This window comes from Pteropus vampyrus, unplaced genomic scaffold, assembly GCF_000151845.1.
Source record: "Pteropus vampyrus isolate Shadow unplaced genomic scaffold, Pvam_2.0 Scaffold950, whole genome shotgun sequence".
Taxonomy (NCBI): domain Eukaryota; kingdom Metazoa; phylum Chordata; class Mammalia; order Chiroptera; family Pteropodidae; genus Pteropus; species Pteropus vampyrus.
The window spans coordinates 111,143-133,119 of record NW_011889731.1 but is presented as its reverse complement, the minus strand read 5'-3'; the positions used below and the strand labels follow the sequence as shown (position 1 = coordinate 133,119).

General features: G+C 42.1%; 1 protein-coding gene across 12 annotated transcripts in view; it reads right to left on the bottom strand.

Annotated features, from left to right (window-relative positions):
• Positions 1-1,331: 1,331 nt before the first annotated feature.
• The window catches only part of TLE1 (transducin like enhancer of split 1), an 80,810-nt gene continuing 60,164 nt past the window's right edge, over positions 1,332-21,977 (bottom strand). For 11 of the 12 annotated variants that reach the window (XM_023526481.1, XM_011386151.2, XM_011386144.2 and 8 more), the window contains 7 exons: positions 21,756-21,832; positions 9,393-9,642; positions 7,429-7,676; positions 4,445-4,592; positions 3,003-3,153; positions 2,062-2,138; positions 1,332-1,919 (listed from right to left, as the gene is read on the bottom strand). In XM_023526481.1, coding sequence (XP_023382249.1) covers positions 1,812-1,919; positions 2,062-2,138; positions 3,003-3,153; positions 4,445-4,592; positions 7,429-7,676; positions 9,393-9,642; positions 21,756-21,832 — 1,059 coding nt within the window. In that variant the 3' untranslated portion in view covers positions 1,332-1,811. The remainder of the gene's footprint in view (positions 1,920-2,061; positions 2,139-3,002; positions 3,154-4,444; positions 4,593-7,428; positions 7,677-9,392; positions 9,643-21,755; positions 21,833-21,977) is intronic. The other variant, XM_011386148.1, reaches the window with a different exon arrangement.

The following is a 21,977-nucleotide window of genomic DNA, read 5'->3' as shown; positions in this document are numbered from 1 at the left end:
TCATTATAGAAGGAAAAAACGAGAGAAATCAGCTTCTGTAATTAGGGCTTTGCCATTCACTTAATGAGAAAATATTTAACAAACTCTGTACATACACAAATATTATTTTGGCAAAAAGCAAACAAAATAATGTTGTTAAATGTATAAAAACAAGATGTGGATAACAAATGAAAAATATTAAGACAAACCACCAACAACTCACTGGAATGTTAAGAAAACGAGAACATTAAAAACTCCTTAGATGCTATTTTTACACAACCAGGAAATTTGGCTTAAAATTATTAACCATTATTTTCTGAAATATAACAGTAAATAATAGATATATAAAGAAAGAGCCATGTAGCCTTCCCCCGCCCTTTAATTTCCTCCCCCCACCACCACTTCCACCCAACCTATGGATGTTGCTGTTTCTCCTTAAGAACTGGATCTCTGGAGGCGGGGCATCTTCTCCCACACGCTGGCGGATGCACCCGGGGCCTGGCGCCCCCGGCTCACTCGGGGGGCCTGGCGCACCTGGGGCGCAAACCCAGGACCTTCTGCATGTAAAGCAGACGTGCTAACCACTACACTATGGAGCCACCCCCGCCACGTAGCCTTTTGAGAAGGAAACATGCATGGCAACGTATTAAAAGCCCAGGGTTAGATTTCATCTAATCAAATTAGTAAAAGCTTGTTCACAAAGACCAGACCAGACCAATGACAAAGAGCAATGGCTGGAGCTGCAGGGAAAGCCTTAATGAGAAGAATGAGGCTAAATGCTGGGTGTGGTTGGCCTAAGTACAGTAAATTAATACAATAGATCAAATAGGTATTAATGAAGACAAAACCGGCTGACATTCCACCTGTCTTTTACAGATTAATAAACTCTACAGTTTTGTGAACATCATCAGTCTTAACACTAAACCAAACTCACCTACATTTCTTGAAATGTGAAGCTTGTGAAGGGAGAAAATATAGATTTGAAAATGCTGGGCCTTCCTGGAGAAAAGAATATTGTTTCCCAATGAATCACCAAGAAAAAGCAGAGCTTTAACCTGTGACTTCTCAAATTAGAATAGTATCCTGAATTTTGAACAAGTTATTTTAGCATCCTAAATAAAACTGCATTAATATCATTTCAATTTACTCACTATTCTGAGTCTTTTGAGTTCTGGTAACTCAGAAGTGTTGGTTAGGTTCTAGTGCAGCAATAGTAAACGACCAAATATATTTACAAAAGCAGAAGTGCATTTTAAAACTTCCTCTGCAAATGTTTGGACTTTGCTTATAAAACTCACATCAATGAATGATCCCAAAGAGTTGATTAAAAAAATGAAGAAGGAAAAGGAAAATCACTTATTGGTACTAAAGCCTTTACTGTAATAAACCAAATATATTTACAATTTATACAAATGTTTAACCTTCAACAAAAATACAAAAAAACATTTCACAAGATGCAAAACCAAGAAACAAGTTCATTGGAGACACCACTGCTCTACCAAGGACGGAACGTGAGGGACCCGCAAGGAACAGAAAGGTAATCTGGGCAGGTCACACAGAAAGAAAAGAATGGGCTCTGCCCGGGTCAGCAGGCTCTGTTCCTCAAGCCTACAGCCCCTGGCTCCTCTGTCCACCTTGCCTCGGTGCTCCATTTGGTCTAGGTAGATAGGTGACCTTCTGTTGATGGACTGGTCACCTCCTCTTCGTAGACACAAAGTAGTTTTGTGTCAAGGTTTGGAAACAGGTTTTCGTCTTTTTAAAGTTAAACTTTTCTATTTCTACAAATTCAAAACATTTTGGCCCAATTCAACTATGAACGTTAAACCACGTTTTCAGTAGATGACTTCGTAGACTGTAGCCTTCTTGTCCCCTGAGCCAGTGACTATGTACTTATCATCCACAGAGATGTCACAGCTGAGCACGGATGAGGACTCTTTGGACTGGGGAAAAAAAAAAAAATGGGCAGGTGTTTAATGTGGAGCATTACTCAAGAGGCCCTGCTCTCTCCAAGGCACCTTCACTTCTGGTGCCATGGGAACGCCATGGTCAAATTGTCATTCTCCATAAGGAACACTGACTTACCTGGAATATACTAGCTCCATAGGGGGTCCGCCAAGCATTGAGGAGATTATCTTTTCCAGTACTCACAAACCATTTACCTAGAATTAGCAAAGGAACACACAGTTGAACAAGATTAAAATTCCTACTATAATATTAGCTAAGTGGACAATCAGACTCAGCATTTTAAATCATGAACTATCATGTCTAAAAGGTTGGTCTATGACATGAGTAGAAAGAGCAGGTTTTAAATTCAGGCTCCACTGTGAACCATCTGCGATCTCAGGTTTAGTCGAAGCAGCAGCAGGGACCATGTCAGTCCCCTTAGCCACTGGATACATGAGTAGCATGACACCCAGCACACAGTGGATCCTCAAACAGCAAATTGATGAAGTTGTTTCCCTTTAGTTAGTCTCCTTATGATAAAATGGGACTAGGAAGGATTAAATAACGGTCCTAAGTAAAATGCCAGACATGGTATATGGCGCACAGCATGGGGTCAGTAAGTGACAGCTACTCAGCTAGCCAGCCATCAATCTAGTGAACAAACATTTGACTCCACGTGAACTTCCCTCTTTATCCTCACTGCAGAGTGTAACAATCAGGTTCAGCTAAATATTCCATTCTCTGACTGTGGGTTCCTCATCCTGGTCAGTCCTATCAACTTCCTCTGCTCCTGCCTCAGTTTTCTATGAATCCTCACCCAACTCTCTTCAGAGTGGCAACTAACTGCGCCCCCACACCCTCCCCCGACTCTCCCTGCTAAAAACAAACGTGTGTCAAAACCTTGTATGAGGCAATTTCACTGCCTGCTAACTTTTCTTAAATTAGGACAACAGGATTATTACATCCAGCTGCCAAGAGAACAACACTTTTTCCAGATATGAGCTCTACTATATATTTTTCAGAAGTCTTTTCCATTTAGGCCACCAATATCCTCAAGGTTTCCTTTCAACTGAACTCACCACAATAAGCAAATTTCAGAGACAGCACGCAGCTTTCGTGGAGATGCAGCTGGTACTTGTCGGGCTTGTTCACGTGGAGAACTTCCACGTTGCTGCTCTCCATGCCCACGGCCAGCCACTCCCCAGTTGGGCAGTACCCAAGGGAGAATATCTACAAGAAGCAGAATAGGTTCACTGATGATTTTACCCAATAAACATAGGAAGTGAAAGGGCAACGAGAAAGGCTTAACAAATAGCAAGAGCAGGGAGATGGAGTCAGCAAACTCTAGACTGTGGTCAAGTCTACAGGACAAGCAACACAATCCAGATGAGCCAAGTATTAAAAGTCTTTATGAAACAACCAGAAAAACCGGAACACTTATTTCATGTCTTTCACAGATACTAGCTGCAATACTTGTGGCTAAAATGATAGAACGAGACCACACAGTCATGAATTACTAACTGTTAAAGATGGGTGATGGGCATATGGGGTTTACTGAACAATTCTCTGTACTTTCATATGTGCTTGAACATTTGCTGTACTATTAAATATATTGGAAATTGTTCATTTATTTTTAAAGGCAGACCAGAAATAGTCTCCTATTCATCAGGACAAAGGGATAAAATAGGGAAGACTACAGGAAACTCAACAAAATTTTAATAGGGATACAAAATTTAGTAGCATGTATAGTTGTTTCCCATTTTTGTCCTATTTTTCTGAGTGGAATTACTTTTATTACAAAAAATAACAGAAGTAAACAAGTAACGATGAACAATTCTACCATCAGAAAGCACTTAAAATGGCAAGCACTGTCTTTCCCAAAACAGGTCCAGACTCAGGCACTCGTCATCTAAATAATCTTCACAATCTAGTGCTCGCTTCGGCAGCACATATACTAAAATCTTCACAATCTAAAATCAAAGTTGCCATTTTTACATCATTTCAAAAAGCCATAAATCTAGTCAGCCATGAGTCCATTTTCTAAGGGATGAGTAATAAAATGGCATCTACTGAGATGCCGCTGCATTTTTTTAAGCTCCCTGATATAAGGGAAATGAATTAACTTTCAGAGCTGTTGTCATTTTTCTCTTGTGATATGCCTGCATGTTTTTCAAGCTCTGTTTATATGTAAATCAAATAATCATCTCTCACCCCCACATTAGGTGGGGAGAATACATAAAACAGATCAGACATTGTTGAAGGAAAACTGTATATTCTTTATTGCATGAATTCTTTAAATGACCTCATATTTAATGTCACAGCTAACATGTCTTAACCTACAGGAGTTTTAGATACCACTGTAAGTGTTTCAAGGTATTTTTTGTCTGTTATTTAAAAAAATTCAGTCTCTCCAATTTTAGCCTGGTCAGTCTAGCTTCTACTATCCTGAGGGGTGTGAAGGGAGGATGAGGACACCACACACACAGAACCTCATAGACTCCAGGTAGGAAAATGTCGTCACCTGTGAGGTGAAGTCGTGCTGCTGCAGCTGCCGCCCTTCGCGCAGGTCCCAGGATCTGACTGTGTTGTCCAAGCCGCCCGTCCAGAGCTTGGTGCCATCATTGGAAATGTCAATACAGCTGGCCCCATCTGTGTGGCCCTGGAATTGCCTGATAAAACAAACCAGATTGAATAATGATTTCCTGCCAGAGCTCAAGGTAAACACTGTTGTGTTGTTAGTTTTGGACTCGGTGTGTGTGTGTCATCTCTTCAGTGTCTGCTGATGTGCAAGATCAAACTAACCTTCCCCTGAGGAGGAAGATACAGCACCTGCAGATGTTCTTTCTTTTTTCATGATCCAAGTGCTAAAGAAATGGAATGCCATTTTAGGTCACTACACAAGAGAAGTTAAATACACTCTTAGAGCTATTCTTACAAATCTGTCTAAAAGGTAAAATTTCTCCCAGGTCTGGAAAAGTCTTTAAGTATTAAAAGAAAAAAAAAAAAAAAAAGACAAACACACAGAATCCCAACTGTATTCCTTCAAGAAAAACGAAGGCCTGACCTTTAGTCCTGCAGACCTGTATCGCCGCCCTACAAGCTCCAGGTCTAGAAGCACTCACGTTTCCATGAGTGAATCAACACGGAGGTGCCCTTCATGCCAACAGAGCCTGAGCTCACATGTTTACTCAACTTCGCCCTCTCTATTAAAAAGAGCCCTGCGTTTGGAAATCTGGACTCCCAGAGACAGGGGGTCATGCCAACCTCCTGCCTCAAAGGTGCTGAGGAGAGACACAGCTAATTGCTGAGGTTGACACATGAGCACCTCGGAGCTGAGCAAAACGTTGCTCTCTTAAAGGGAACCTTGTTCTTCAGCCAAAACCACCAAGAACAATCAACTAACAGGGACCTGCCGAGCACAAATGCTCTACCAGGCAACAGGCCAGGCCTGCTGAGGCGGGGAATGAACGTAAGCCACTGCAGGGCTGGCAGTTTGGGGATCCTGTACCTGGCTCTGCATGCCAACAGAGGTGCTTGGGAATTTCAACAGCAGGAGAAAAGTTTCCATGCCTGTCCTTTTCCCCACAAAGCTCTGCACTTTTAAGGAGAGCTTGGAATTTAATGAGCATGTAAAAGAAAAAAAGCACCGCTATTGCCCTGAATTGAGACAAGATGTAAATCATCACTTCAAAAATCTTTCCTCTGCAAGGTATTCTGAAATTCTGTCTTAGTCTGCTCGTCCCATGCACTCCAGTTCTCCTCTACTCTGTATCCATGCACCTCAACCACCCCAGTCTGCCTCCAAGGCTTCTACACGGGTTACAGAAACCCTGCTCCACCTGTTAAAATGCTGCTTTTCTTTCCTCTAAACAGTTAAAATACAATGACCTCCTCTTCATTTTACCCTCTGACTTCTTTCTACTTCTAGAACTAATGAAATACTTTCACTCCTTGACTGTGAATGTCATGCTGACTGACAGCGATTGGTGGGTATGCCTCCATCCCTCTGTTCCCGTATCTCAGTGTTGCTCTCAGGTTCCTAGAAGGCAGATCCTAGGACAGTTAAGAATGTGCAGGGTCACAGTCAATAAAGATATTCAATAGATTCTATACCACCCTGTCACGTAGAGTATCCGCAAGCTACAAGGCCAGTCCAAACGGAGAAAGAGATTTGTAAAACACCACCCCATTGTATCCAACAGGTATTTACTCCCCAAGGGCTGACACAGAGCAGAAGTACAGAGCACAGACATGAGAGCAGAATGCCTGGACCTCGATCGCAGCTCTACCACGCCTGGCTGTGTGACCCACAGCAAGTAAACTTAACCTCTCTGCCTCTGGCTCCTCATCTATAAAATCGGACTAATAGCAGTGCAGATGTTGTGAGGATTAAATGGGTTAATATTGGAAAAGTATTCGGAATTAATATTTTCAAAGTGCTATTTATTAAGTAAAAAAAAAGTAAAAAAAAATTCTTGCTAGGTTAAAAGTATGAAGGGACTGTCAACTTCAGCTCTATTAATTAGCCCATTTTATTCATTTTGAGCTGCTCAGTGAGTGACGAGAGAAAATAATTGGCATACTGTCACCCACATGCAAGGACAGAGCCTGGCACGGTGACACTTATCAGATTTCTATAGAAAAGGCTTGAAGGGAGGGTGAGCTGCTGTCCATCTGTGCCTTTTCTCTGGCACCCAGGGACCAAAAACATTAGAAGAGGCCTGCTAAATCATCCACGAGCCTAAAATCGCACCATAAACAAAGAGAGTTTCCTAGTAAAGATGAACTGTGAAACAAGAGTGAAAGACATACTAGTTTTGTCTTGAATGTTTACGTAGTGCTTACATTTTAAAAGACTTTTTCTGTAACATCTCTGGTGTGAGCACCTACTTGGGTAGAGAGAGTGAGCTGCCAGAGCCAAGGAGAGAAACAAAGGTGGCTGAACTGAAGCCCTCGCTATGGTTAGGAGGGCAGGTTCCAGGAACCTGGGCTCGTTCCTGGGTGAATGACCCCTAGACAGCTTATTTAGTTATTGAGAAACATGGACACTTTACAACCATTTTATGAGTGAAATTCATGGAATCTTCTCTTCTAATGTTCTTTTGTTGATTTTGTTATCCTGTATCAGTTGGCTCCTGTTTACAGAAACGAGGTTCTAGCCAAAGCCAAAAATACCTAGCACAGAGGATCCTTCATATCGCCATGCAATCCGTGATGGACTGCCCCATAGCAAAAGCCAGGAATATTTTTTAAATAAGTCTGGCATCTGTACGTGGCTGAAGAATGGGAACACAAGAGGAAGGTAAATATAGTCTAGGGACACCCAACCATAGCAGCAAGATGGTGAAACCCCTGAGAGAATCAACACAGTTCCATCTTTGCACTCCCAATACCCAGATTCAAGCCCGGCATATGGTAGGGTCTTCATGTGTAAGTTGAGTGCCTGGGGCACCTACAGAAGCATGGGGCCTTCTGAACCGGCCATAGAAAACCACATGTGCTCACCTCACCAGTGTCTGGTTGTGCAGGTCCCACACAGCGATGTTGCCGTCGCTGCAGCAGGAGAAGCAGACCTTGGAGTCGGGGCTGATGGCCAGGGCGTAGCAGGCAGGGGCCGAGGACGTCAGCTCTGCCTTGATGCGTGGGGTTGGAGCGGCCAGGTCCCAAATGGACAGAGTGCTGGCCTCTCCTCCTACTATGAGAGTGCAGCCATCAGGGAGCAATTTGCAGGAACGAATGTAGTTGTCTCTATTCTGTGAAATAAACATAATTTAATTGCTGTAATGCATTACACCAAGCAGTAACAATGCCATGTTCTGTTTTCTTGGTTTGGGGCTTGAAAAGTGGTATTTCACGGACACTAACAGGCAAGAGTTCTGTAGTAAAGATCGAGATCCGATTTCAACGGTCTTGTCTGAAACAATAAACAAGACAAACTCAGGGGACTGTACACTTAAACGTTAACTGTATCTAATGCTCAGTCCCCTGCTGAGCAGATAGGGCTGCGATTATCAGTAGATGTGAGGCAGGTGTACACACGCTTCTGTAGGAAGAAACCACTTTTCACAGCTAGTTTATAAATCTTTGATCTCATCACCCTCTATTCTTTACTATTTGTAAACTGCAGACCCGCTGCCTATGATTTGGTTTTCATTATTCTTAACTGTACTTAAGGTTAGCACTATGTCTTCATTAGCCAGATGGATCTGCTTTCTCAAGAATTTAACAGAGCTGCTTTCTCAAGTTGTAGCATGGCTGCTGTCATATTTAAGCCTCTCCATCCAAAGGCCAAAGAAATTGACAAAAAAGGGCATCTCTCTCCATCAAAATCAACACATTAAAAAGGGAGGAGGTACCTAAAATGGTAGAACCTAATACGACCCCCCCCCAAAGAAATAACTGCTATCCTTCAACCTAAATAGATAGAGCTGAATCTTTTTACTATGCTTTAACCATGACCTATCATTTAAAGATTAGAGACACTTGAAGCACGTAATTTCAAAAAGGATGATGAGTGTCATAAAGGACTCCTACTACTATAGAATGCTGGGTTGTGCTTAAGTTTCATTAATGGAGGTATTTTTAAGTTATTTCACTAAAAAAATAAGCCAAAAACTACTCCCCAAAATATCTTAAAATTACTGCCACTCTTCTTTATGGAAGCCCTCTCTCCAGAATCCTCGCCGTTTGCAGGCAGGCAGTGAGTAAACAGCACCATCTGTGATAGCAACGTGCGGGCAGACACCACACCAGGGGCACGGTGGCCTTTGCCCCGCCTCAGGCCAATGGTATGTGGTCTGTAAATCCTGGGGTTACAGTTTAGAGATTGGAACATGTCCCGGTGTGATCCCGAAAAAAATGCACGATGATACTCTCATGCTCTGGGAGAAGGTGGACTGGGTGCTTCAGGAAAGCATTCTTACCACTCTTATTTTGCTAATAGCTGCCCTGATTTCTTACAGTGTAATCTATTAACTCTTTCCTAAAGTTAAGGTCATAAAACCCAGCCAGCTCTCCTAGGTCTCCCTGAAAACACAGACCCTGTTCAGAATGGTTTTAATGCCATGTTATCAAATGTTTACTATTCAATATTTATCCAAAGGCTGTAGGGAAATTAAAAGTTGAGTGGTTTGCAGGGCTCAGAGTCCAGGGCTAGCTGAGCTTTCATCCATTAAATGGGAAAACTCCCTTTAGAAAACACATTCAAACAAGGACAGCTTCTGTAAATGACTGTAAAAAAATTTTTTTTAAAAGAAATCCATCAACTCTGGGATTTAACCACTGAAAGAGCAACAAATGAAACCTTCACATTTAAGGGAGAAGGGCGGGGGGAGCTAAATAGCTAACACAGGAAACAGAAAGGGCTTCCATTTCCTCATAATGGGAATAAAACCCAGGCGCGGACAGCTATTTCCTTATTGAGGCTCCAGGGAAAAATTATCCTTGTGCACCAGTTCCTGTTCACTCACCAGACAGTCGAGCTGAGAGACAGGGCTCTTATTGCCGGGGTGGCTGATGTCCCAGACCTTGACACAGCCCTTCCCACCCGTGTACACGTGTCTCGTGGGGTTGCTGATGGTCACTGCACACACCACCTCCCCGTGGTTCAGGGTGTTGATCTGGCGAGCGTGTCGGGGGATTCCGGGGCCGATGAGGGCGTCAGGAGGGAAAGGGACAGGCTGCATCTGACCATCTGCGGTAACGTGGAAGGAGTACGCACTTTTGGACAGAGGAGGATGGGAAAGAAGAGAGGACAGGAGAAGAAACAGAAAAGACTTTTGTCATAAAGCAATTTGTCACAGCCTCAGCACGCTTCTATGAGAAACACAAAGGAAAGATTTGCTTGTTACGATTTCCTTTTAAAATCGACATAAGTTGAAGTATTTACTGAGGGAGTACTAAAAGAGGTAATAGGAAAAGTCTAGGATGTACCAAAAGACACATATATTGAACTGTATTTTAAATTTGTTTTAAAGATTTTTAAATTTTGCTTATCTATTCCATAAAGCATTCCTTCAAACCTCATTGTAAAACACTGAATGTGCTTCCAAATTAACATAAAACACTTCCTTCCACGTACCTTTTATAACTGAATCATTTCTCTGTATAATTTTAAATGATTATTTTCAATGCTTAAGATGAGCCCTTAAGAACTCATAATGATTACACACAGTGAACAGTATGTCTCAACACTAACGAACAAAAACAGCTTCCTTAAGGTACTAGTTTAAGACTTGAACTTAAACTCTCTTTTGAATAACCTAGAGAAAATAAAAGATTCTCTTAGGCTAAATGGCTTTCTGACAAAGAGATTTCAAGTTTTCTCCTCAACAACCTCCCTGTCTACCTTGGCCACGGCCCCAGCAAAGCTCCCAGTTTAAAGACTACTCTTCTCAGATTCAGGAAGAGTCAGGTAAGCCCATGTTCGGACCAAAGAGATATAGGCAGAAGCTGCTGGGTGGTGCTTAGAGAAAGTTCTTAACCTAAAACAAAGTGGATCCTGTACTTTCCACCCAATTATGCTATGAACCTAAAACTGCTCAAAAAATAAGTTTATTAATTGAGAAAGAAAGAAAGAAAGAGAAAGAAAGAAAGAAAAGAAAAGAAAGAAAAGAAAAGAAAGAAAAAGAAAGAAAGAGAATTTTAAAAAGAAGAAGGGGGTCGTGCCTGCCCTCTTCTCTTCCTCCTTCTTGCTGCCTGAAATATGAGCAAAATGACTAGAACTCCAGCAGCCCTTTTAGGCCAAAAGGTGAGACTTTGAAGATAGAAATCAACTGCTGAGGGAGGTAGAATAGAAACATAGGAGGCAGAGGCCCTAGTGACATCATGGGAGAGAGAAATAAACTTCTGTTATTGAAGCTATTGTTTTCTTCTCCTGTTAAATACAAACTTAATTCTAGCACACATTTGTTTCTTAATGCATATTTTTTTCTCTCGTTATCAAAGTAAACTCCAAGCACTAATATACAACAGGTATTATAAAACATAAAGATAAAATACTTTAGAGAATGGAATAATATTTTCGGCCTGCATCCAAATTGATGGAATTACGCATATGGCACTTTGAAAATCACTACTTTCACATTCTTTTCATCCGAAGCATTGCTAGGCAATCTAGAAGTTCAACATTAAACCTTTTCTATATGACCACATACATTAACAACGACTGAAGTATGTGGAGTTTCCTCTTTCCTATAACCCTCTGGGATAAGTCTGGGTACTCTCTGGAATTTGTCATTGGCAATTTGCAGTCCCTTTACAGATCTAAAGACCATGGGTATTAACTAAGAACTCAAAATTTCGTTTTAATGCTAACTCAAATTTTATAGAATAACTTAGCAAGCACAAAATTGAAAACTGATACAAGATATCAGGTCTCTATTAGCCTGCACATAAACGCACACACTTGCTTAGCTTGAAAATAAAATATATGCTATTATTTTCCCTCTATGAAAGCAAAATATCAAATACATGGAAGGTTTTTAAAAGAAGTCCCCCTCCCTCCAACCAGAGGACGCAATCTTGGATATCTGTTATCTCCTAGCAAATTGGTTCTAATAGCTAATATGAAATGGCTATTCCCAAATCCTTAACATTACTCTTAATTTGAACAATTGAGCACACATAAAGGAAACCACACAGATTGTCCTGGGAAATAAATATGCATGTAAAACAACTACAACTCAAAGCCCTTATGTCACCAAACCACTAAATCTTCTATTTTTTATCCAATAGTATCCTTCGGCGTCCTTAGTGATGTATCAAGTCCATATGACATTTCAATACATGCCCATTATAGTTAATTGAATCCATGCCATTTATGATAGAATATTTGGAATCAAATAGCATTTTGCTGCCCTTGAAGATGAGACCACAAGAACTGGGGTTTAGGTCGATTCATGTTCTAGGAGAATTATTTGAGGTCCAGTATCAGTTATGTGACCCAGATATTACGCACCATGACCTGGGAAAGAAAATATCCAAGAAATAACCAGGTGAAGCTGGAGTAATGACAAGTGAGTTTTTAGTGCATAAAACAATCGAACTGAATGTATTTTGGAAGAACAGTGGTTGACATCTGGAGAGAATGTGCCTCTCAAAGCTTTCTGAGCCATGAGAATAATGGCACAAGTGAAGGTCAGTTTCTCTGTTTGCCATAAATCAAGGTGGGCACTGCCTGGTAAGCAAGGTTTCCATCAGGAGCCCTTTTAGCAATTCCGAATTTTTAGAGGGGGGGAAAAAAATCATTTTTACCTTGCTTCCATTGGAATCCTGCTTATTATAGAGTTAAATGTTCCAGATTAAAATAGATGCACAATATATGGAGAGAGCTGTACACTCGTCTCTGGAAGACACCAACTCTCTCCCTGGTGTCTTCTTTAAACCGCACAGGAGGTCTGTGATCATCATACTGAGGCAATTTGAAATTGATTCACAGTACAGAAAACTGCTGCCAGAAGCTGTGAACATTCGCCCATCCCAGGGGAAACCCATATGGATGTTAATACATCAGTCACAGGGGGCCTTGGAGGAAGCTGCCGCTGCCCGCTGTGCTGGGAGCCTAATCAAATGAACAAACCAGAACGATTCAGAGGGTTGGATGGGTCTCAGAGAGGGATGAACTAGAAGGAAAAAACCAGGGGAGCAAATGAAATGGTTTGGAATTAGTTATTTGCCTACAGGAAGAAAAGGACTCTTTTTGAAAAAAGGCCACATTGATGGTGCATCGTGATGATGTTAAAGAGATCCTAGAAGGAAACTTACCTTCTCTACTGATTGAGGAACTAGGAAAAGTAAAATCAACCATAAAGAGGAATTTAAAAATAGATAGTATTTATAAATATCTCTCAAACCCAAATTCAGAAAGAAGCCAGCCACAAAAGAATGCATATGGTATGACTGCATTTACAGACGTTCAATCATAGGCAAAATCCACCTACCACATTAAGAGTCTGAGTGGTGGTTATCCAGGGCGACCAGAAGGAACACAAGGGGGGCCTCTTAGGTCCTTTTGGTGACAAGTCACCAAGCTTTTACAAATATGATATGTGCACTTTTTGTATGTCTACCTCAATAATTAAAAGCTTAGATTCATTTGTTTATTCAAGAAAAAGTTGAAGGGAGGGCCAGCTCCTGACCAATGAACATGTTAGACTAGGTCTGCAGCCAAGTCCACAGCCCAGACTTTGCTTAAGTGAACCTGAGATGTGGAGTTTCGGTTCACTGGCCTCACTGTGGTCTCCCTAACTGGCCTAATTACCTGCGGCCTACCACGTGTCCATTCCCTGATCCACAAGGTAGAACAGTAATAACTGAAAGGGTTGTTGTGAGGATTAAAGGAGATAACAGCTACAAAACTGTGAAACACTAACACGATGCTTGACACCTACAGGGGCCTTCATGCAATGATAGTGTCAGTATTAAACACCCATGACTCTAAAAGGGGAAAGTGAAGACATGTTGAAACAAGGGTTCTTATGAGGGCCAGTGGACAGGCGTGAGGGTCAGGGAATATGGAAAGGGAGGGAGATGCAGGATAGGAGTCAGGAAAGCAGAGGGTAATGAGCAGGCAAGAAGAATCAGGAAATTCATAAAACCTAAGGCAAGGGAGGGTAGGGAGATGGCACTTGGCAAAGAGAAGACGACTTTTGGACAAGACCGTGGCAAACTGCAGGCAGAGAGAACAGACCCTGGAGCCTTCGTTAGGATGACACAGCTAGGGCCACACAGCGGTACCCAAGAAAGCCTCAGAGAGCACAGCCCCCGCTTCACCTAGAGTTTTAAACCAAGCACCTGCAGATCAGGATCTAAATGTGAAATCTGGTTGTAGAATTGAAAAGAATAAAGCCCAGTGAACGTCACAGATTTAAAAACTGAATGAAATCAAACATGTTCGGAGCAGGAGACTCTTCATTTACTGGGCACGCACCAGAGGGGCAGGAACTCAGAGTCCCCACTGGGATTCCTTAGAGAGCAGCGGTGGCAGACTGAAAAACAAGACTGTGTTCTGGGGAAGCAGGTTGCTTTTTCCTAGCAGGCTGGCTCCAGTTAATAAAACTACGCTGTGTTCTGTGGCCAAAGGAAAACAGGTGTTTACAGAGTTACTGGTTTGCTGTAAACAGATAGGAATGGCAGCAGCAGCATCCAGTAAACTGTAATGAAGACCCATGGACCCCAGAGATAATGGCTATGGCCAAGACCCTGCTGCCTGTGCAGTTGGCACTCTAGACGTGGAATTGCTTGCTGTTTTAACAGGTATCAAAAAGCCCTCACTCTTCAAACTCTTTAGGGTTCACTAAGCCCTTCATAATTTAGTGTCAGTGAGCCTCACTTCATGCGACCATCCTGTATCCCAAACTCCTAGCCAAGTGGAACAGGCCAGTCTCCTAAAATATTGCAGGCTGTCACATCTCCATGTTGTGCACAAACTGTTCCCTCCTACCTAGAATAGCACCGTCTCCCTCCGAAGTGCACTCACTTCCTCCCTCTCTGAGCCTGCCACAACCTACCCAGGCAGGATGATTCTTTTCCAGGTCCTAGCTCATCCTATCAATCTCAACATGGCACGTATCGCACAGCTATTTACTCCAAGTGTTTACAGTTCTGTCTTTTTCATTCCAGAGTTCTTCAGGGACAGGGGGGTGACTTCACCAGCTAGCATACAACTGGCACTCAGTAAATGAATCCAAACACCTCAAGTTGTTTATTGCTACCTAAATGCTTGTAAGTCAAAGCATGAAAGGTTGCTCTGGCAAGGAAAGTCAGCTGCATTAAGAACATAGAGAGTCCTCTAACCCGCTGGGTTACGCCAGACAACTTTCCCAAGGAATTTCTAGCTGTCGTATCGAATAAGGGTAAGAGATGGTATCAACTTTCCCAAGGAGGGAAAGCAGCCTCTAGAGAGCTGATTTCCATCATAACAAAAGGCGATGAGGCGATGAATGCAACTACAGTAACTGAGTGAAATCCATGGCCCCACCCCAAGTCAGCAGAGCCCAGTGGATGCAGGAGACTTCCAAAGCAAGCTGAGGCAAGAGCAGCCACAGGTCATATGCAGCAAGCATGATCTCGTGTCTGGCAGCTGAAAAGAATACAGTAAACTACAAGAAGTGAGGAAACATAGGTTAGTGTCCGTTTAGCCACTAAAGATTTGGGGATCATATGTAACTTATTCGGGCCTCCTTTCCCTACTTTTACAATGTGCCCTGACAAAAAACTTATCCTAGAAATGTGACTGTTGAGATGTGTAGTAAATAAAGTGGGGACGTACTTCAAGAGAAGTTACTGAAGTACCGTACAGATTCAACCTTTGGTTCCCGTGTTCCAGAAGGTAGCTCACTCTCCCTCATGATTTAGAGAGGAGAGGGTGACACCTACCCAGCTAGTAAGTGGAAGAGCCAAGATTCAAGTTCAGGTCACGCCTACTACAACAGTGGAGTCCAACTGTTACTACAGCTTCCACATGGGCACCACCATTGATAGTCTCACCTCAAGAGGGGCAAGGCGGTCCCAGCAGGATGGACACATCTACCCTGCACAAAGAGACATCAAGCATGTCAACATATTGGTGCACTTCTTTATAGAGTTCTGGGCACAGGAGGCTTTAAGGGCTGGGGCATTTGGTCATTCTAAGATAGACGAGAACAGTGTAAGTTATGATTCTGGAGAATACGCTTAGCCTCAAGAACTAGGGTAGCGAAGGTGGTAGAGGGTGGGGTCACAAGAAATTCAGGGCCATATTATTCTAAGATTTCAAGAAAAGAATATAGGTCCTCGGGAATATAATTTATCTACTTATGGTAAAATCTCCTCTGCCAAGAGAACAAGCATTACCTTTAACATTACTTAGGGTCTGCACATCTAACCCATAACACCTAAAAAATCCTTTACTTTTTTCACAGGAATTTTCCAGTGTGGCATCCTAACAGTATAAATAGAGGGCTCTGGTAGAAATTAAATTACAAACCGAGGGCTTCAAAGCATTAAGATGAAAGACTTTTTGTTTGTTTCCTTACTTAGTTGAATATGCTGCTATTCTCATTTTTTAAAAGGCAAATGCAGAATTTCTTAAAATGGACATGAAAAAGAAAATTACTAGACAGAGAAAACAAGAGATGGCCTTGTCAATACACTGGGAGGATCTCAGTATTTATGGTTCTGAGTTATAGGCCCTACTTCCTCCATCAATTAAACATTTCCAGATTCGTTACCGTGCTAGGGCAGCTACAAAGACATGCGGGACAAAGGTACGAACCAAGAGATTCTTGGACGAAAAATGAGACAAAGAGAAGTTTAAAACAGCCATTTCAATTCAAAAATTCTAGCCAGAAACCAACCACTACAGGCAAACAGCATTATCTGCACAAGAACTTGTACAAACTACACTTATATCTGAAAGCCATTTCTGAAGGGGAGAGAGAGAGGGAAGTAAAGGGAGGGACAATCGTCCAGCAACTAAACCCAACACACGTCAAAATAAAGGGCCTCACGGTCAAAATAATTTCAATAAGTTAGCTATATATTCCTGGGGTAGAAAAACAGACGTTAAACCCACATGGTGATAATAAGACACAAAACGAGAATATTACTTTTAGCATTTAACAGACCAAAAAACACTCAAATATCACAGTAAGTAAAAAAGGGCTGAATTAATTTTCAAATCCACTAAATAAACTAGCTCTGGAATCTAGACATGAGCAACAGAGGAACCAGAGCAAAATCAGGAACGGAAAAGTAGGGGATGGAGCGGGGTGGGGTGCTGGTCACTGAAATGTCCTTATGGCTAGATACCAAGGGTGGCCTCTCTTCACTGCTGCAAAACACGTTTTCCTAAGAGGAGGTTTTACCTCAAATGTAGTTCTTTTCCCTTTAGGCTCGGACTCCACAAGGGCCCTTTAAAGATTTATTTAAACACTAAACAAGTGGGTGGAAGATTTCTCAATTACACGTCTAGCATTAAAACACAGGGTGAAGGAACCTGGAACTAAGCTGGAATCTTAAGTCAAACTATTATTAGTCTGAGTTATTACTGACCTCTGGGTGCTGCTACAGGAGGCAGGTAGAGCACGGCCCCCAGTATTTATGGGGAAGAAAGCAGTGCTCCTGGGGGGAGGAGGGTATGAAGCATGACAAAGAGGTGTCGATCTGTCTAAACTTCCAAATTTTTTTCACCAGTGATCTCCACAGAGCTGAGGGGGATACATTTTCTAAAACTGAGTTCAAGTTAAGCTGACCAAACAATACCAAATGAACCTCACCTTGAGGGTTTGGAACATTATCGGGGTGACCACTTATAAATCAGCACCGCTAGTTCCAAAATGCAAAATGTGAATCTCCTTTGGGAAGGATGAATCGCAGGGTCTTACACCATCTAGTCAACACACAATAAACCTTCATTTACTGGGTATCTATGCTCAAGGGGACAAGGGGACTTCAGAAGCTTCAATTCTAGTGAGAAAGAAGCAGACAGAAATATGACATAAATATAACTCGAGGCCGAAGTGTGAAAAAGTGTCAAAAGATGTTACAGGTTCTACTGGAAAGAGTTCATGTATGGGAGGCATCAGCAAAGTGTTAATCAAGAAGGCAGCAACTGAAGTGGTCTCTGAACAAAAGTATTTCTACAGGAAGAGAGAAAGACTGGTGAGAAGGGAAGCTGCTTCAGGTAGAAGGAGGAATCGTCAGGGAATACGGAGTTATCCCATCTGGCCAGAGCACAAGATGCAAAGAACACAGGACATGAGGCTGGAAAAGCAGGTGGGGTGATATAAGCTCCTTGAATGCCACAATGCGAGCTTATATGCAACTTCTGAAGATCTCCAAGCAAGAAATGGATCAGATTAGATAAATACTTTAGAAAGGAGAAAATTCATCTAAGATCTTACTGACAAATGTGGGTATGAAATAAGTGAGGATATTAACTAATAAAGAGACTAGATAAAAATGGGAGTTAAATAAAGAAAAATCTAAAGGCTAAAGTTTGTTGCCCAGATGTCACAGAGAATGGGGAATATGCCTTTGCCAAAGATACAGAAGTTAGGAGAGACTGATGTGGGAAAATGTCCAGGTTAACTGGGAAACCCTATTGAGATCTTAGATGACTTTAACACCAAAAGCAAGCACAGAATATTGGCAACCTGAGTCGTATTGCTCTAGTTCACTTTGACAAAATTTGCATATGCTAGTTCCTCACCTAGAAGTTTATGCCCTGCCCCTACAGGGTTAATGCAGATCAGAAAATACTTCTAGGAATCCTTCCTTAACCCTCACAGATGAGATCAGCCCATCACATGCTTTCAAAGGAGAATGCTCCTCAGTCATAGCTATTATCTCAATTATAATTATGCATTTGTTTTTGTGATTATTTGGTTAATGCTGTCTCTCCATCACTAGAATATGAGATTCCAATAGGGTCCCCTATGCCCATGTAGCAAGTCTCAATGAAATCTGTGGAAGAGAGGAAAGGAGGGAGGTGACTGTCTAGATTTTAGTGAGCAGATGGTGTGGGAACCTGAAATCACATCCCACAAGACAGGGCTGAAGCAACGGACATATTCAGCCAGAAGAGATGCCCCATGGCAAGACGGTAGTCTCCAAATATATCTCAAGAGCTGTCATGATGGATGAGCAGTGCACTGGGTGGTCTCAGGGGGTAGGAAAGAACCAGGATTGATGGGTAAAAGTTCTAGGGAGACAGATCACAGCTCAAGGGCTGGAAGAGTTTTCACACAGCTGGAGAAAATGGATTGCTCCCAGGAGCAGCAAGTCCCGCATCAGCAGACACACAGTCAGAGGCACACAGCCACTTACTTGGTGAGGCTATCATAACGGACTTAAACAGCAGATGAGCATTTACACTAGAGGCACTTTCAAGGTCCCTCTAGCCACAGTTGAACTCTTCTGGCTGCACCACTTTTAGGAGACACTCATCTACATGAATGCCTCAGGCTCCCTGTGCTGGGAGCTGGTCCCACGCTGTCCTCCCTTCCTCCTTTGCCCTGTGAGCTTATTCTTCCTATACGTGCGTCAATATTCAGTGTATCTGCCTCACCCAAGGAAGCTATGCCCTTCCCAATTTTGGTCATTCTTTACATGTTTGCCTATAACCCACTGCTCTGCCTTTGTATCACTTATCACTACTCAAAAATATAACTAAAGTATTCATTGTTCCTTCAATGTTTCCACCACATCAGCAGCACCACCCTGCCCAATCCCTCCGGGCAACGAAGGCAAACATTCTCTTTCCTGGAGCATGCCCAGCATCTAATCCAAAGCCTGACATATAGTTCTCGCTCAAACATCCATGAATAGTCATCCAAATATTATTTCAATTGGTACTTCTCAGAGAATGACACTTGTAAAACTTTTACCACCTTGTTCGCCCTACCCTGGACATACTGGTTTGTCACCATTTCTCTTATGTGTCTCAGAACAGTGCTGTTCAAAGTGTAGTCTGCAAATGTTTGCTACTGTCCACTGGTTGAGAAACATTTAAACAGCAACTTAAGTCAGTTCCTGACTCTTGTACTAAAAAATTGAGATAGTCTGTATCTTTTTCTCCATATTTATCTGTATTGTATGTAACAAGAGTATCCATCTTTGTTATAATTGGGAAAAAACTGGCCTGTCATCACAGATGGTTTGAGAAGCACTGCCTCAGGCAGTATTACTTCACTAAACAGTAAGAGTTACTATATTAATTCATGAATTGACAAAAGGAGTAAGACTATATAGCCCGGACCCTGGCTAGTCTAGGAAGTTCACTTTGCCCTCTGATATTAACTCCATCTTGCTCACATAATATGTTCACCTCAAATTTAAAAGAATCCTAAAAAATATTTTAACCGTTTTAGACAGTAATGACCACTCTGATCCAGAGACCAAGGGAAGAAAAGCACTGTCTTACATGAGAGCCTCACAATTTTGCCACTATGACCGCTGTCATATCCTTGGGCACCTCATATCCTAGTTTACGCAGCTGTGAACACAAACCCAAGGTACTCACAAGCCAAGGACGTGAATATTTAGCTCTAACAAGCATGACACCAGTACCGTCATTCACTGAAGGTTTAAACTTTGTGTCTCATCATGTTATCAACATACACAACACACACACACACACACACACACACACACACACACACACACACACACGAACGCAATTATAAGGAACTGGTTCTGCACACCAGCCTTCGAGACTAGCGCTGTAGTTCATAGCTCCACTCATCTGCCGCACACATAACATTCAAGGTGGGGTCTTGGCAGCTGGGCACATCTCCATGCCTCTGATTCTTGAAATTGGCTTTGCCCTAATGGTTACCTATTATTTCCTCAAAGATTCATCAGTCACTATTAATTATTGCCTCTCGTCACAACGTTGGCTGTTTGCCCTTTATCTACTCAACAATCAGTAGGACACACAATAGATACCTGCCAGCAAAGCACACATAGAAGAAAAATCCATAAATGCCCTGGGATACACCAGACTGGAGGCAGAGGGGCATGACCAAGAAAACACACAACATAGTAGCTCAGGAGTATTCAATACTCGGAAGGAATCTACCAGCTAAGTAAGCACTTGCAATACTGCCCCACTCCCCAATCCTGTTCTTCCCTAAGCCTAGATGTCACCTTAAATTCTTAACACCTCTACTAGGTTCCTAGTGTAGAGAAAAGCCTCATTTCATCATCAATCAAATTACTATGAAATAGTTATTACAATGTATAAAAAGTGGAATGACAGAAATCTACTCTTCTAAAAGCAGGTGATGGGGTAAAGAATTCCATTTTGTTTCTGATTTATTTGATACAAGTCTCCAATCAAAACCACACAAGGATGACCAGGGAGTTGAACAGACCACTCAAAATAATGCAATAATGTCTGCTTTCAACTTTAATTTATGCACTCATTGCAAATTTATGCACTTTATGCACACAAAGGTAGAGGGTATAACAAAAATAAACTGCAGGCCTATGCCACGCATATCTATTTAGAAAAATCAACAAAATTGGAACAGGCTTTCTGCCACCTTCTATCCTAGGGAAAGGCAGATATTTGCTGGGAAGTAAGACACACTTTGATTTTGCTTTGTACAAAAATTGAGAACTTAAGGAATTCTTAGCAATCACTTTTCTAATTACTAAGAACATTATGGAAAGCAAGTGATTTTAAGTGACCAAGGAGGAATAACAGGGTTTTTTAAATTCTGAATGCTCTTTCACCCTTTAACCTATCTTTCTTGCTTCCCCACACAGTCACTCTGCTTTCTGTAATTCTGGACCTCTTGGAGCAGGGCACTCAACAAAACTTTACTTGGCGGTCATCCTTGGATATTGGCATCCGACGGAACTTACCCTTTACACAACTCTCATTTCCACCAAAATAAAGTAAAGGTGGCTCTGAGTTGGGTAAAGAGATAACGTTTCAAATTTCTGAGATTTCAAGAGTTCGCGACAGTTTATTACCCACAACACAGTCCTGGTGAAAATCCCCACAGCTACCCTTTCACCACACGGCAAAGCAGAGCACCTTTCTGAAAAAGGGTCAAGTGAGGAGGGCCAATTGCCCCCAGTTCTTGCATTCCTCCTTACCCTGTCTCCAAGAGCTTCTCTCCAGAAATAACTAAATGCATGAGATCACCCACAGTGAGAAGACAGAGGCATGACACCTACAGTGTGCCTATTTATAGAAAGTGTTAGCACTCCTCAAGAAAAGACACTAGAAATCTCCTTGGAAACACCCAGGCCTGTGCTCCCTTTGGAATCCTAGTTTGCTAATACCTGTGACTAAGTAACCACCTTGAAAACAAAACCAAGGAGTTGGAGGTACTTACGGTTTCCCCCCAGGGATTCCTGCCAGGTTAGGAGGGATCGTGGGTACTCGCATATGAGGGGGAGGGTCAAATCCCACCTGGAAACAAAATAAGGCATCACAGACTCAGTTTAAAGAGAGTAGGCACTTTGTGAACGTCTCTAAAGGTTTCCCGCTAGATTCCCCAAAGCAACGTAAGCAGAAGCAGGAATAGTACCATGTGCTAGCATTTCCCAAAGTATTA